Here is a 14,126-nt window from a genome sequence, read left to right as displayed (position 1 = left end):
AGTATCCTTCCCCACGAGTGGGGTGGAAATGGAGATTTTACAGTATCCTTCCCCTGCCAGGCCCACCAAGCCACACCCACCAAGCCACACCATGCCCACCAAGCCATGGCCACAGAACTGGTAATAAAAAAAATTGAATCAGTGTCAAATTCATGTTGTCACGGCATCATCACATGATGTATTGTGACTTTCCCCTTTGCTAAACCGGGCATGACAAGTCCGGCCCTCAGGCCGAGAGTTTGACAGCCCTGGTTTTGTACATAAAAATATGTTTACAACTGTAAGCCTTCTTTTTTAAATATTCAAAGCACACTGACTTCTTAAATGCTTCTCAGTCTTTAGCTAAGATCAAGTGTGTGGGTAGTATCTTAGTCATGGCATGGAGGCTGACAATCCACAAATATAGTTTACTTACAGATCAGCCTCTGGCAAAAAGTAAAAAGAAAGCAGCAATTAGGAATGAAAAATCTTCTGAGCAGTTGAGGTATTCCCTGTTAGTGTACTCAGGGAAACGTAGTGAGAGTGATGTTGAATAACACATGACCAGCATACAGATACACTAGTAAAATGTAGGTTTTACTTCCAGTAAACGGGTAAACAAAGTCCAACAAACAATCCAAATCATACATGGTTAAAGCAGTTAGTATCGGTCCAGGGATAATCCAAAAACGAAGTCAAGTATCATAAACAGAGTTCAGTAAACAGAGTTTGCTAACAGTTGCAAGACTCACAGCAATCCAAGCAGAACGACAATCAGGCAATACGGCAAAACAGGAAATGCAGGGAGAAAGAAACCAGGTTTCTGGCTCCATCTTATGGCCATTGGAGGACCCTCAGCCAATCACACTTACAGCATTCCCTTAAAGATACAGTATTAAATTACTATCCTGGTTTATATATTGCCAACCCAACTGTTAGGTGACTATCATTCCTAACATGAGCATTATTTCTAGGCGCAAATTAGCTGTTCAAGAGGCTGTAGCTGAAAGCCTTTGCATCACTCTGCGATACATATTTGTCTTGTCAGAAATATATAGGTATGTTTATACTATATATAATTTAGTATAGTATATTTATTTGGGAGGAATCTGATACACAGATTCCCAAGAAAATTAATGGTACATAGACAAATCACTAGAGGGTTTTGAGATAAGAATTTCTGCTGGAGTCATTTGGGTAATCTCAAGGAACATTAGGGAGATCTCAAGTTAAGAATCAGATAGTCAAGATAGTCATAGAATATCTGCTTCAGTAAGCATGAGACAGGAATAGTGGCATCTTCTTATATATATATGCAACTTCTATTAAATTTTGAAATATTGAGAAAAGATAACATTTCCTCCGATTCATACTCAAAATCTAGTGATTACAGAATAAAAAGTAGGGCAAACTTGATAGGATTTTGGTTTTCTTTTGACTTCCTAATGTACTGGAGGTTCTCACCTACTGACCTCAATTGGGATTCACAACTCTATCACTAAGCAATGAAGTCACGAACTGTCACATAACTGCATTTGACTTATTTCCCACCACATTGTAAAGCTACTACAGACCACCTCCTCTAGCCAATCTCCCTATTAAAGGAGGGAAAAAGCATCCAGGGGTCTGTGCAATAATCACTCATGTTGCAAGATGACAGCATAATTGATGGGTTGACAAATATTATCTGGCACTTTTTTATCATTAGAGCTGCATAAATTGAAAGTAATGGATATGATTAATTCAATCCAAAATGGACTGAAGATTGCTTGCCAAACCCAGGTAAATTAGGATAAAAGAATCACACTCAGTAACTCTTGATGGTCAATGGTATCTCTGATAAGGAATTGATACAAAGCAGATTGATGCCTTTTGTTTTTTTCTGGACCTTGTCATCCATTGGAATTGTGAACCACTGCTTTCAAAAGCTAGGTCTTCTGTGCAACTATAGCCTCATATGATAACCTAGGGCAGTAGTCACCAGCAGTGGGCCAGGGACCACTGGTGGTCCACAAAAATTTTTCGGTGGTCCAGAGAGATGTCACCCCCAAAACAATTAATCCAGGCTGCATGGGAATACAAGGCTGCGCCGCCCACATGGCCCATGGGAACACAAGGCTTGCGTTGCTCGCATTATGAACAACATAAGGTAGTGAGCGGAGGGGGGAAAGGATGGAGGAGCCCCACTCACCCCATGCGCCTCATCTGGCCATTGGGCTGCTTCTTTCTGTTTCTTTCTTCTTCTGCTTTTGGCTGCACACAAGGAAAGCAGCAGAAGTCTTTCTTTCTCTTCCCCAAACTCCACCAGAAATGAGTCTTTGGGACTGTGCAAGGCATCCTGCTCCAAGAGACTGCGCCGGTGTGACAAATCTCACAAAGACTAATTTCTGGTGGAGTTTGGGGGAAAGACAGACTTCTGCTGCTTCTGTTGCTTTCCTTGCATGAAACCAAGTCTCTCTCTCTCCCCCTGAGAACAGAACTGGAGACAGTATCCTGTGATCCCAAATAAAGAATGATCGACCAATAGGAAAACAGTCCTGCAGACTTTTGGGGGGATTTTCCCAGGGTCTCTGGTCCGTGGGATTTAAAATTATGAGTTTGGTGGTCCCTGAGGTCCAAAAGGTTGGCGACCCGATCTAGGGGATCTGAGTCAAGTATATTTTGTACAGTCCAAAGACTTTGCCCTGAGACTGCCTGTAGAATCTACCTAGGGTTTTGCTTTAGTTAATTGCTCCTTATAAACAACTTCGGGTTCAGAAAAGAACTCATCTGAAACTTCTCACTCAATCTGGAGAGGATGGGAAAACAAAGAAGTTAACTTCTTCCAAGGACTTCCAACCCCAAGAATGAAATATTCTGAGAAATATTAAAAAGGCAGGATAGAATATCCCCCAAAGGAGAAATGAAAAAAAAAAATCTTAAGGGAGGCAAAAACCAGCCCCCGTTTCCCTGCCCCAAGGAGAAACTGAGGAGGCCAGCTTTTAGAAATGCAGATTTGATAATCCATTCAGAAAGTCTGGGTTAAAACAGAAACTCAGAAAAGCAACAAACAAAAGGTTGATAAAATTAGCTCAAACAGCTAAGATTTGCATTTCCTCTTTTGCCTATAGAGCCAGTTATGACCCCTACATGACCCCCATAGGAATCCAGAAGTTATAAAAACCCACCCACTCTAAACTCCATTTTGTCAGCTGCCCAGAATCACATGTGGTTGGTGGTTCTGCTTCATCAATGAAGAGAACCTTTCTTTCCAATCAGCCTCCAGCCTCCATTTTATCTCCGGTGCCTTTCTCCCAGCTTGGAACTGAACCAGATGGATTTTTCTTCCAACAATAATGATTCTCAACAGATCTGTTGAGAGCATAACTCAAGATCAAATAAACATGTTATCAATATTCATGTATGTTCCCAAAGTTTTATTTTTTTACATTTAGTTTCAATAAAACAGAATAAAATCTACATTTGTATTAACAAATCTACAGAAGTGTTAATTTACTCCCTTCTACAACTTCAAGTAAATGCTTTAGAGTATACACTACTATTTTTTAAAAAATATTTACAGCAAAAACCAATAACAAATCTTTCATTACACTTCAAACTGGACCACTCAGGACCTGTAACTATATTTTATTTTCTGACCTCCCAAGCTAATTTTTGCAGCGCTCAGAAGTTATGTGCACATTCTTGTTCCTTACTACTGAACCTTCAGCAATTTAGAAATGTTAGGAAGCAAAGTTTAATAGTGTAGACACTGCTTCTTGGAAAATATAAACAGAACATTTAAGTAATTCAAAACTAATTTCTGAAACCAAGTGTAAACAAACTATGACACCTGGCTAAAAAAACACATTATTTTTCAGATGATCCAATTTAGAGGATGTTGTCTTGTGAAAATGGTATGCTGAAAAACCTTATTGATTTGGCTGCAAGGAAAGCTACAATGAATACATTTTTTTATGGAGAAGGAAATAAAACAATCACTGTCCCCTTAAAGTACATAAGCAAAATTTGAAATGATGTGCTCATCTGCTTGATCTACGTGCTTGGCACTCCAATATTCCTCATGTCTCTTAATAGAATTGGTCTGTAGGTCTGAGCCAAGCTTTCCATATACTCAACATAATTATTCACCTGAAATCCATGGAGTGCTTCTTCCTGCACATTGTACAGAAGAAAAGTATTGTTAGCAGAGGGAAAAAACAAAAACCACATAATGTGTTATTAAGTTAAGGAATTCTATTTTTCAGAACTAGCTAATTTTATTTTTTCCTATTAATATTTACCTGGTACTTTGGAAAGTTTAACATGCTAAATGTACATTATATCAACAGACAAAGCTAGACCTTTTGGTCCTATAGAAGAGAAAGGGAGGGAGAGGGAGAGGGAGGGAGAGAGAGTGGGGGGGAAACTATGCAAGACTTCCAATAAGGAATAAGGATTCGAATCAATAGCATAATAGGTAAAACTTAGAAACGGTGGTATAATAGGTAAAGCAGGATTATTTTTCTTTCTGAAAGTTTTTGTTCCCTAAAATCATAAAGCAATTAATATTCCTGTTATCTGACAGGTTTGCAGTCACTTGCTTCAATAAGGCATGGGAAATCTGTATGCAAAACCAAGGTATAATGGAATCACCAACATAGATACAGATGTTCTTTTGTTACAATGCTCATCTGAATTCCATTAAAATGGAAGATGGCTGAGTGGCTTAAGATAGTGATAGACAAGCTCATTTGCAACCAGTTCTTATCCAGAGCTAGAGCTAATTAAATAGCCATTTTAATGATGCATTGGTTTGTTTTTATATAGTTAGCATTGTTTATTTTAATACAAATATTATATTCTTAAGAATGTAATCCCATATACCAGCTAAATCCAGAGTGGTTTAATTAAGCCTCAGCTGGAATCAGTATGTTGTGGATTTGACTTGTCAACCCTACCAAGTCAATTAAATCAGGATTCTATGCTTTTTCTTCAAATACTTTTCTCTTACAGATTATAAAAATTGCTCCTCCCAGTTGTGTTCCATACGTTTTAATGGGAGCTTTGCAAGATATTGCAAGTTTTGACCTATAATTTGGCCTCTGTATCTTAAGAACTATGAAATCTTGACAGCTTGTCATCAGATGTTAACATAAGGAGAGTTGCTCTGGTATGTTGTCACCTATTACATGATGAGAACTATAAATTCTGCCACTGTATTTTAAAATTAATGTCAAAGATACCAAATTAATAGAATACTTGGGCACTCATATGAAAAGGCTGTTACAGATAGACAGAGGCTTGATAATGTGCTTTAACAATTAATTTGATTTTGCTTATTTTAAAAATATTACCATATACTGGATATCAAATTGGACTAATCAAAAATGTCAAAAGTCATTTATTTTTCACACACAAAAGTCAAGCTTGGAGTTTTAGTTTTATATTTAATTAAAAGATAATAAAAGATAAAAGACAAAAATGAATCCCACATTAGGAAACTGATTTTCAGAAGAGGAGAGGAGAGAAAATAGATTAGGAAAAAATATACTACCTAAATTAACAATCAAAATTATATATTGACTTCTTCTCTAGAATAGGTCAGCACTTAAGCAGAATTTTCAAAAAGCTCTTGGTAAGACAATAGTCCTACAAATTAGTATTTCCTCTCATATTTCTTTCTTGAGCTGATATTGACACAGCAGAATGAACTATGGAACAGGAAATCTCTGTTCAATCCTGATATCATCTGATGACAATACATGAGCTCAAGAAAAGTCCTCAGGTAAGAGAATTCCTCTTGGCTGGTTCACTATTTCTAATATGATCAAAATGCCTGACCATATTTTTTTTCAACGTGTTCACCAGATGTTTTGAAAATTCTTAACCAGATGCACAGATTTCCATGAAATCTTCCCATTAACAGCCTTTATTCCAGTTTCAAATACCTTCGGTTGTAACATGAAAAAAAATCCGAAAGCCAGTTTTTTTTTACAAGCAGGGGTATACAAAACTGTCCAATCTATTTCAGGGTGACAAACCACTTCCTGCTCAATGAAATTATTTTCTATAGATGCATGAATTTATGGAAAAAAACAGGAAAATCAGCTGGGAAATTCTTAGATCAGTGCATTCCAGGAAGGGGGAGGAGAATGCATTCAAGGATGGACCATGTAGTTTGTATGAGAGAAATCATCTCTTCCCCACCCAAACAACTTTTTTTCTTTATATAACTTCCATCTGTACAAATTACATTCTTGATAAAGTTATTGAACAAAGGGTAAAGTCACCCTTAAAGCAATGCTCAGTATTGAAACCAATGGCTTGGCAACCCTATAGAAGATGTTTGCTGCTGTCTTAGACTATGAGTACTAACCAAGTGTCCAATTCTATCTAATTTCTTGAGACAGCCCTACTGGTTAGCCACAATCATCAAACTGGGCAAAAATTCTGAACAGGGATATTGATATTTCTTCATACGTCCATGCATACATTTATATGTATACAGACTCATACTGTATACTCAGCATAAATACAAACGTAACTTTCCATTTTAAAAAAAAATATTTTTCCAATTTTTTTTAACCCAGTTATTTTTTAAAAAGTGTTTGACCTGTGATTTTGTTTCTTCAATAAACAGACCAATACCTCCACTTCCACACACCCCCATACCCATACAAGTGGTTGAGCTCTTTACAAAAAAGATGACAAAAATTCTATCAGTTCTGTACCACACCCTCTCTTTGCATAGTTGATGCACGGTCTAAATGCATTAGGAACATTAAAAGTTGTTTTGTTGGGTCAGAATTTCAAATATTTATTTAATCCAATGTTTTATTTCTAATGGAGTCAGCCAAAATTCCACAAGGAGATAATTTGATTCAATATCTGTCAGTCACAATGTTTGGCTTTTGGATCTATAGCTCATTCCTGGTAAAATAAACTAACAGGAATCTGTGCCACGTGATATAGATATCTTATACACTTTTTTCTGTAAAGCACTGATATGTTTCTTTTTGTCAATAGAGACACATATAAGTAAAAATTAACCAGCTGAAAATGACCATTATAAAACATTTGCTTTTGATGTCTCTGAATGACTAATTTCAAAGTCTTGTAAAACATAAAAAGAGAATTGGGCATCCTGTTTTTCACAAGCCTTTTGAAGTCCCCCTCTGGCCTGATTGCCAAAGACAGCAACCGAACAATAGCTTCCCAGTTTAAAGGAATAAAAAACAAAAACATTTGTAAGATGTTAATCCAAATAATATTTTAAAAAGTGCTTTCCTTAATCTACTGAGGAAAAAAACTACTGTAACATCAACTCAGCCATTTTCCACCACAGAACCCTCCCAGCCATGGATGGACACCAATCCCCCAAAAGACTGTCCAAGTCCTGCAAAAAGATAAAGAAGTGATTACTTTAAGAAAAACTTGAAGATCCTGAGCCTGGGTATGTTGAAGGATTTCTTGTTGTAGATGTTTGAACACAGATATGCACATATATATCTGGTAATCTGGGCCAAGGAAAATACAAATAGCAATATAATGACAAATCTCTCTCCAGTCCATATAATTCCAGAAACACTGTGTGAGCCACTGCTGACAGATCTAGAACAATAATTAAAAAAACCCATCATCGTCATTATCTTCATCGTATTTTATGATAGTACAAGTTTAACATTTCTGACCAATTCAGTAATCTACTATTCATTTAAGTTTTATTTAAACATTCCGTATGTGGATCATTCTAATCTAATCCAACTATAGCGACAAAGTATTTTTACTCTTTTTTAGTCAAGAATAGGTTCTTTCCAAAAGAAATATTTTTTCCCTACTGGCCATATCTCTACTGACAGTAATTTGTTTAAATACCACCTTTCCTCACTCTCTCTTGTAGGTTATCCTCCCCACCCCCATTTTTCTGGAGGTGAGAGAGAGAACAAGGCATCAGGAATGTAAAGAAAAGAATTCATGTTCCTTTATTGATTGGAGAAGGAAGTATATAGTATATATTCACCTTGAGTTACTTTTAAAGTAATAAAACCAGGATAAAAAATCAAATAAATAAATAATGAAAATATATGTGTGTGTGTATTTTTTTTTCCTCAGAAAAGCCTTAGTAATGACTGAAGGGAGGGACCAAGTAGGTCCTAAGAGGAAGTTTTGAAGGAAGGTAGATGAGAAGGTAGATCTAAAGGCTCAGGTAGGATCTATGTTGTCCCATTACATTTAAGAGAAGGCACAGCTCCCTATAATAGCCATCCTATAATGTTCAGAGGTAGGAGGCACATCTTCTGTGATTTGCATTTATTGTTGTCCACACAGATTCCTATGCCATTGAGCAGGCTTGCATGGACATTTGCATCTGTTCTAACCCAGCCTTCACGAACCCCACTCAAGAGCCTACTCGTGAGGAGAAACCCCTTTTTATTTAGAAAGGCAGGAATACATGACTTTCACTGACAAAGGTCCAGGTCACACATCTGTAGGTGATTCACAAGCCATAGCAGTCTCTGAATTCCCCGCAAAGAGCCTCAATTAGAATTTCAATCCCAATACAAAAAGCCCTGATCAACCTGGTTAGTGGCAAGGAAATCCTGGCAAGGAATCCACCAGAGGGAACTCTTCTGGAGCATGATTGGATGTCTCCTGCAACCACGCCTCCCACACCCCTCCTCCTTATATGCCAGCCAGGGAAGGGCTTGTTAACATCTCCTTCTTTTCCTGGATAGCTGGCCCTGGCACTCAGTCCTACCTTGCTCTCCTCTCCACACTTCTCTGCGCATATGCACATCTGGGACAGGGCCCAGCTGTTCTTCCCCCTTGCTCAGCTCAGGCCCCGAAAACAGCTGTCTCTCTGCCTGAGTCTGAGTAGATGGGCCTGGCTCTGCAGTGGTTCTGAGACCTCCTGCTCCTCAGAGCTTTCTGCCGGCTCCAATGGTAACCCAGGCACCCCCTCCATCTCCTCTGACTCATCTGCCATCTCTATTGGCAGTCGATGAACCACAACAGCATTACAATTTTCGGCATCCTTCCCTTCTGTCAAACACAGACCTTAACATAAAAACCAGTTACTATCCCTTTAAAGCATAGCTAGAACAAAAAACTTCTACATTATGCTAACATTATTTGTTTGGAATCTTTATAATAGCATTTGTATCAGTTTAACATGTGTTTCATTCAATGAAGAATGAAGTTCTATACTTTTTCAATAAATCTGACAAACAGCTGCTTATAAACTAATTTAAAAAGAACACATTTAATAATTGTTCTTTTCCATATTTAAACTCTAATACGTTTCCTTTACCTATTGCTGTTTGGCTAATCAGCCTTACATATTCACAGCCAAAAGTAATACTTTAATTTGACTGCAGAAAGAAACTTTCAGATAAATTTTGAGTTAAGAGTGGTTTACCAAAAAGGGAAAGGAAAAAAACCAACCCATAAGAATAAATGACACTGTGACAAATATATTTGTTGTCAAGGAACCTAATATTGATTTAACTCAATTTTAGACCATAATTAATTTCCCTGATAACGTTAATCATGCATACTTGCATCTCAGTATAACTAATCATTCTGTATATAAATAGTATAGTGAGTTCATAGGATATATTCTGCAAGACATTTTAGGGCTGAGATGGGCATAGACCAAGATATGAATATATTAGAAGGATGCAGAGAAAGGGAGATTGAAACAATGCAGATTAATTTTGCCTGCCGCTTTGTAATAGCAAAACATTACAAAAAAAAAAAACCTCAGCTATGATACATATTTAATTTTCAAGCAAGCAAAAGAATGCTACTTTGGAGGCTCACAGTTGGATTTCCCTGCTGATTACTCACCAGAAATAAGCTTATTTTATACCGTGCCCACATGTATATTTAAGAATTTGGCAAATTATTGTATAACTGTTCTTTTCTTTATAATTTCCAGCTCAGGTTCCCCTACAATCTCAGGCATAGAGTGATTTCAGCTCTAAAACTGAAACTTACTTACTTGAAAGTAAGCTCTTATGACAGTTCTGAGAAAGAAATGGAGAAACGATGACAGTTCTGTTAAAAGTGGATCTGATGACTGCAGCTGAATGAAGAACCACAAAGAGACCAGCTCTTTGTAATTCTTCTCCAGACAAGGAGAGGATCTGAGATTGCCCACAAGTGCTCCAGACAGTTGCTCTTTGTGAGAATAGCAGTCTCCCAGAGTTTAAACCCACAGGAGACTGCTATTCTCCTCACAGGGAACAACTGTCTGGGGCACTTTTGGGCAATCTCAAATGCTGTCATTTCTGAAAATGATAGGAGTAGGTCGTATTGGAACTCAGTATCCTCTGAAAAGTACTGACTGTAGTTAGAATATTTCCTACTCCTATCATTTTCAGAAATTGCTTGTAAACTGTTTTTCAATTAGTAGGAACTTTTTGGATCAACATATTTTATAGCCGTGGTGGCACAGTATTGTAAGCTAATTCTGCCCATAGCCAAGAGTTCGGTCCTGAGTGGCTCACGTTTGATTCAGCCTTCAATCCTTCCAAGGTCAGTATAATGAGGACCCAGATTGTTGGGGGCAATATGATGACATTGTAAACCGCCCAGGGTACTGTAAAGTACACTGGGGCGGTATATTAGTCTAAATGCTATTGCTATAGCAGGCTAAGTTTTCTTCTATCTTAATAAAAGAAGTTTAGCTACAAGTTTAAGGACTTAATTCTTTTTTTCTTTGGGAATAAATAACAAAACAAATTTCATTTTGGAAAGATACCAAATGGACTGTAAGAGTCCAAGTGGATTTGAAATAAGATTTTGGAATTAATTATAAGAATCCTTTTTGTGGAAACATGTTTTTGTTTTGAATACTTTAAAAATAACATGATAGGATGGGATTTTTCCACTACAGAGAATTAGAAACTAAAGATTACAATAAAAGGAGAACAGTTAAATTTGACTTACTAATTCAGAAGAAAGCAAAATATTTTAACACTGGATAAATTGAAGGATATTTTTGAAAATGGACTGAGAAGTTGCCTCTACTAGATAGACTGCATTTAAAATAAGCTATGGAAGAAGAACAAATTTTATCAGATCAGACTGAGCCTGATCTGAAAATGTATTTAAGGATGACAGGTTACAAGAATCATATGACAAAAAATGCTACACTGAATATACAAAAGAAATCAGTTGATGCTTTCATACCTAAAACCTGTATGTAAAAATAGATACAAGTAATATATCAAAAGAGGACCTGGGTAATTTTGGATTTACAAGAGAGGCTTATTAATGCTTTGAATAATTTTGTGAGAAGGGACGAAGAAAAAATGAAAAGAAATCACGTTCTAGGACTGTGATGACAAACCTATGGCATGCATGCCCGAAGTGGCACGCAGAGCCATTACTGCTGGCATGCAAGCCCTCACCCAGAGCAGGCCTACTGCGCATGTACGCACACTGCCTGCCTAACAGCTGATTGTCGGTTATCTGGCACACATGCATGAGAGGCAGGGGTGCGGAAGACGTGTGAGCATGCACAGGGGGCATGTGCCCCCCCCCCCACGCATATTGCCTTCTGGGTGCTGGCACGCTAGCGTGAGCGCAATTTCCAGCACAGGAGTCTAAAAAGGTTAGCCATCACTGTTCTAGGAAATTATTTGAAGAGACTAAAGACCAAGATTGTTAAAAGAAGTAATATGAAGTCAGTTTATTTGATCAAGGCTAAAATAGGTATTTTTTATTTTTAGTAATTCTGAATGGACATTTGATAATCAGGACTGAAATTAAGTTTTAAGGATTGGTTCATAGGTAAGAGATGGAATATGGGAAGAATATGATGTATTTTATATATGTTTTTGTCATTTCTGTATATCATTACTTTTTGTATTTACTATATTCTTATTCTTTCTTTTCAATTTTTTTCTGCACTTTCTACTTTTTATTTTTGTTTTTAGTTTGTATTAGATTTTATCATTGCAAATGTATTTTTTAATAAAATTACTATTAAAAAAGAGTAAGGTCCTTTGAATTCAGTAACATTATAGGATTACATTACTGAAAAGGGTATCACTTTGGTTACAGTTATGTAAAAGTCTTTTTCAGTGGTACATTTAAGACAATCCCTCCGGCTATTTTTTCTTATTACCTGTGATGATGTAAATCCAGACATATGGAAAGCAGAAAAAACAAGTGGCAACTCAGCTTTCAGCAACATCTCAACATAGTGAGCACTGCAGAAGTAGACTGGATGGATGCCAGATGCTGCTGTGTCCACAGGCAGATGTACCTAACCATTGGAAAAACACACACACAGAGAATGGTTCCTTATTAGACAGCAATTGGAGCAGTTTGTTACTATTACTCACAGACTGGCTCAGTTCTTGAAGAATTCAAAAGGAATTATTTGGGTTCAAGAAAAAATCAGAAACGTCCACCATAATACCTGACAAATGACAGCAATATTTTCTAGCTTTTAATTATTATTGATACTAGTTCATGAGCATTCTTTCCTTCATTTGATTTTCAATTTACTTGGCAGTAAAGTAATACTTTCATTTACTGCAGCGGTAGTTAAGAGGTTGCAAATGAATATGCAAAACAACTATGAATCCCTCTATTGCCAGAGGGGAAAAAAAGAAAGTTGCTTTGAATGAGCTTTTTGGCAGGGAAGGGTAAGCACTCCATGCTGTTTTCTACTCCAAATTCAGATAAGCAAAGGCATTAGGACTGTCTTGCATATTATATGCAATTAAGACCTGAAGCCATTATAATGTGTCAAAAATAAATAAATTGAAACAAAGATGCACATATATCAACTCATGACTTAATTTTCTTTTCTGATCCCCTGTGTAGTCTCCTGAAAATCCCAGAGCATGAGTTATCAGACATGGAGAATTAGATGGAGGGAACAGCAGGAATACATCTCTGCTCCTTCCCCCTTTATAGAAAGGAAATTAAAAGGCCCATTTCTATCCCTTCTCAGGGCCAGAGTAAAACTCAGGACCAGGCCATTTAAATGGCCATCAGCAAATTATTGCCAATTCCAAGATGCCTGTCCCCGAATTTCTTATAAATTTATACATGATACCACAGTGCCATTTTTACTTGTACACTTTCATATATTTCCATCACTAAGTGACGCGGTCCACATTGCTTAGCGATAACGGATCCCCGCAATCCCCACTGCCATCATTAAGTGTGGGTCCTTAAGCAAGCAAGCAAGCATTTATTTATTTAATTTATTTTTCCATCTATTCACCCATGGAAACTCAAGGTGGCTTACAGAATGTAAAACCATATTTAAAATAACAACAGTAAAAACTAATAAAAAGAATAAAATAAATTATTAAAGTACAATAGAACAAAATCTGGAAAAATAAATAAATTTAAAAGAAATCGCCCCCAACTCTGACAACTGCAGTGATTCACTTAACAACTCTGGCAAGAAAGGTCATAAAATGATGCAAAATTCACTTAACAAATGTCTCACTTAGCAACATAAATCTTGGGCTCAGTTGTGGTCATAAGTTGAGGACCACCTACAGTATCTAGTTTTGGTATAATAAAACAAAAATTAATAATCTAAAGAATGAAAGCAATACACAGAGCAATAGTAATAAAAGAGTGCTGAAGAGCTCTCTCTGCCTGCACACAATTTAACACTGCTAATAAAGTGAATCTTACTTCTCATTTTAAAATCCAATAGCTACACTTGATATTGGTCTATTTTCTCCTCCTGTTAGAAAACTGAACTGATGTCAAATCCACATATTTTTTTTGGCATGGATAACGTTTTTACGATTGAAATATCCAGTTAGAAAGTCCTTAAGTGAGTGCCCTTTTAAAGAGGCTAAATTAATAAGCATTCACTAAAAATGCTCAAAGCAATTTGTCAAGGTTAAGTTTCTTTTGAAATCTTACAGAATTATGCAGTCGTGGTGCCCAAAGAAAGGCTGAAACAAGAAGATAAGAGAACTGGTGGAGAAATGTTAATGTCTTCTCTCGATTTCCCATCATTATTAGAAACACAGAAGATACAAACCAGTCATAGCATACGTATCCGTCCAGCTGATTATCTGTAAGAATAACTAAGGAATTCCAATCTTTTTGTCTTGTCCATTGTAGACAATTGAGAAACATGACAATAGATTGATTAGAAAAAGAAAAGGCAACGT

General features: G+C 36.8%; 1 protein-coding gene across 2 annotated transcripts in view; it reads right to left on the bottom strand.

Annotated features, from left to right (window-relative positions):
• Nucleotides 1–3,380: 3,380 nt before the first annotated feature.
• TBC1D32 (TBC1 domain family member 32) overlaps nt 3,381–14,126 on the bottom strand; it is a 96,674-nt gene continuing 85,928 nt past the window's right edge. For both annotated transcript variants that reach the window (XM_087941977.1, XM_087941980.1), the window contains 4 exons: nt 13,873–14,027; nt 12,098–12,238; nt 7,384–7,572; nt 3,381–4,134 (listed from right to left, as the gene is read on the bottom strand). In XM_087941977.1, the coding sequence (XP_087798103.1) occupies nt 4,015–4,134; nt 7,384–7,572; nt 12,098–12,238; nt 13,873–14,027 (605 nt within the window). In that variant the 3' untranslated portion in view covers nt 3,381–4,014. The remainder of the gene's footprint in view (nt 4,135–7,383; nt 7,573–12,097; nt 12,239–13,872; nt 14,028–14,126) is intronic.

Source organism: Pseudonaja textilis, chromosome 1 (genome assembly GCF_049901715.1).
Source record: "Pseudonaja textilis isolate UNSWEBS1 chromosome 1, rPseTex1.2, whole genome shotgun sequence".
Taxonomy (NCBI): Eukaryota; Metazoa; Chordata; class Lepidosauria; order Squamata; family Elapidae; genus Pseudonaja; species Pseudonaja textilis.
The sequence above is the reverse complement of the archived record's forward strand: the minus strand, read 5'-3'. Positions and strand labels throughout refer to the sequence as shown.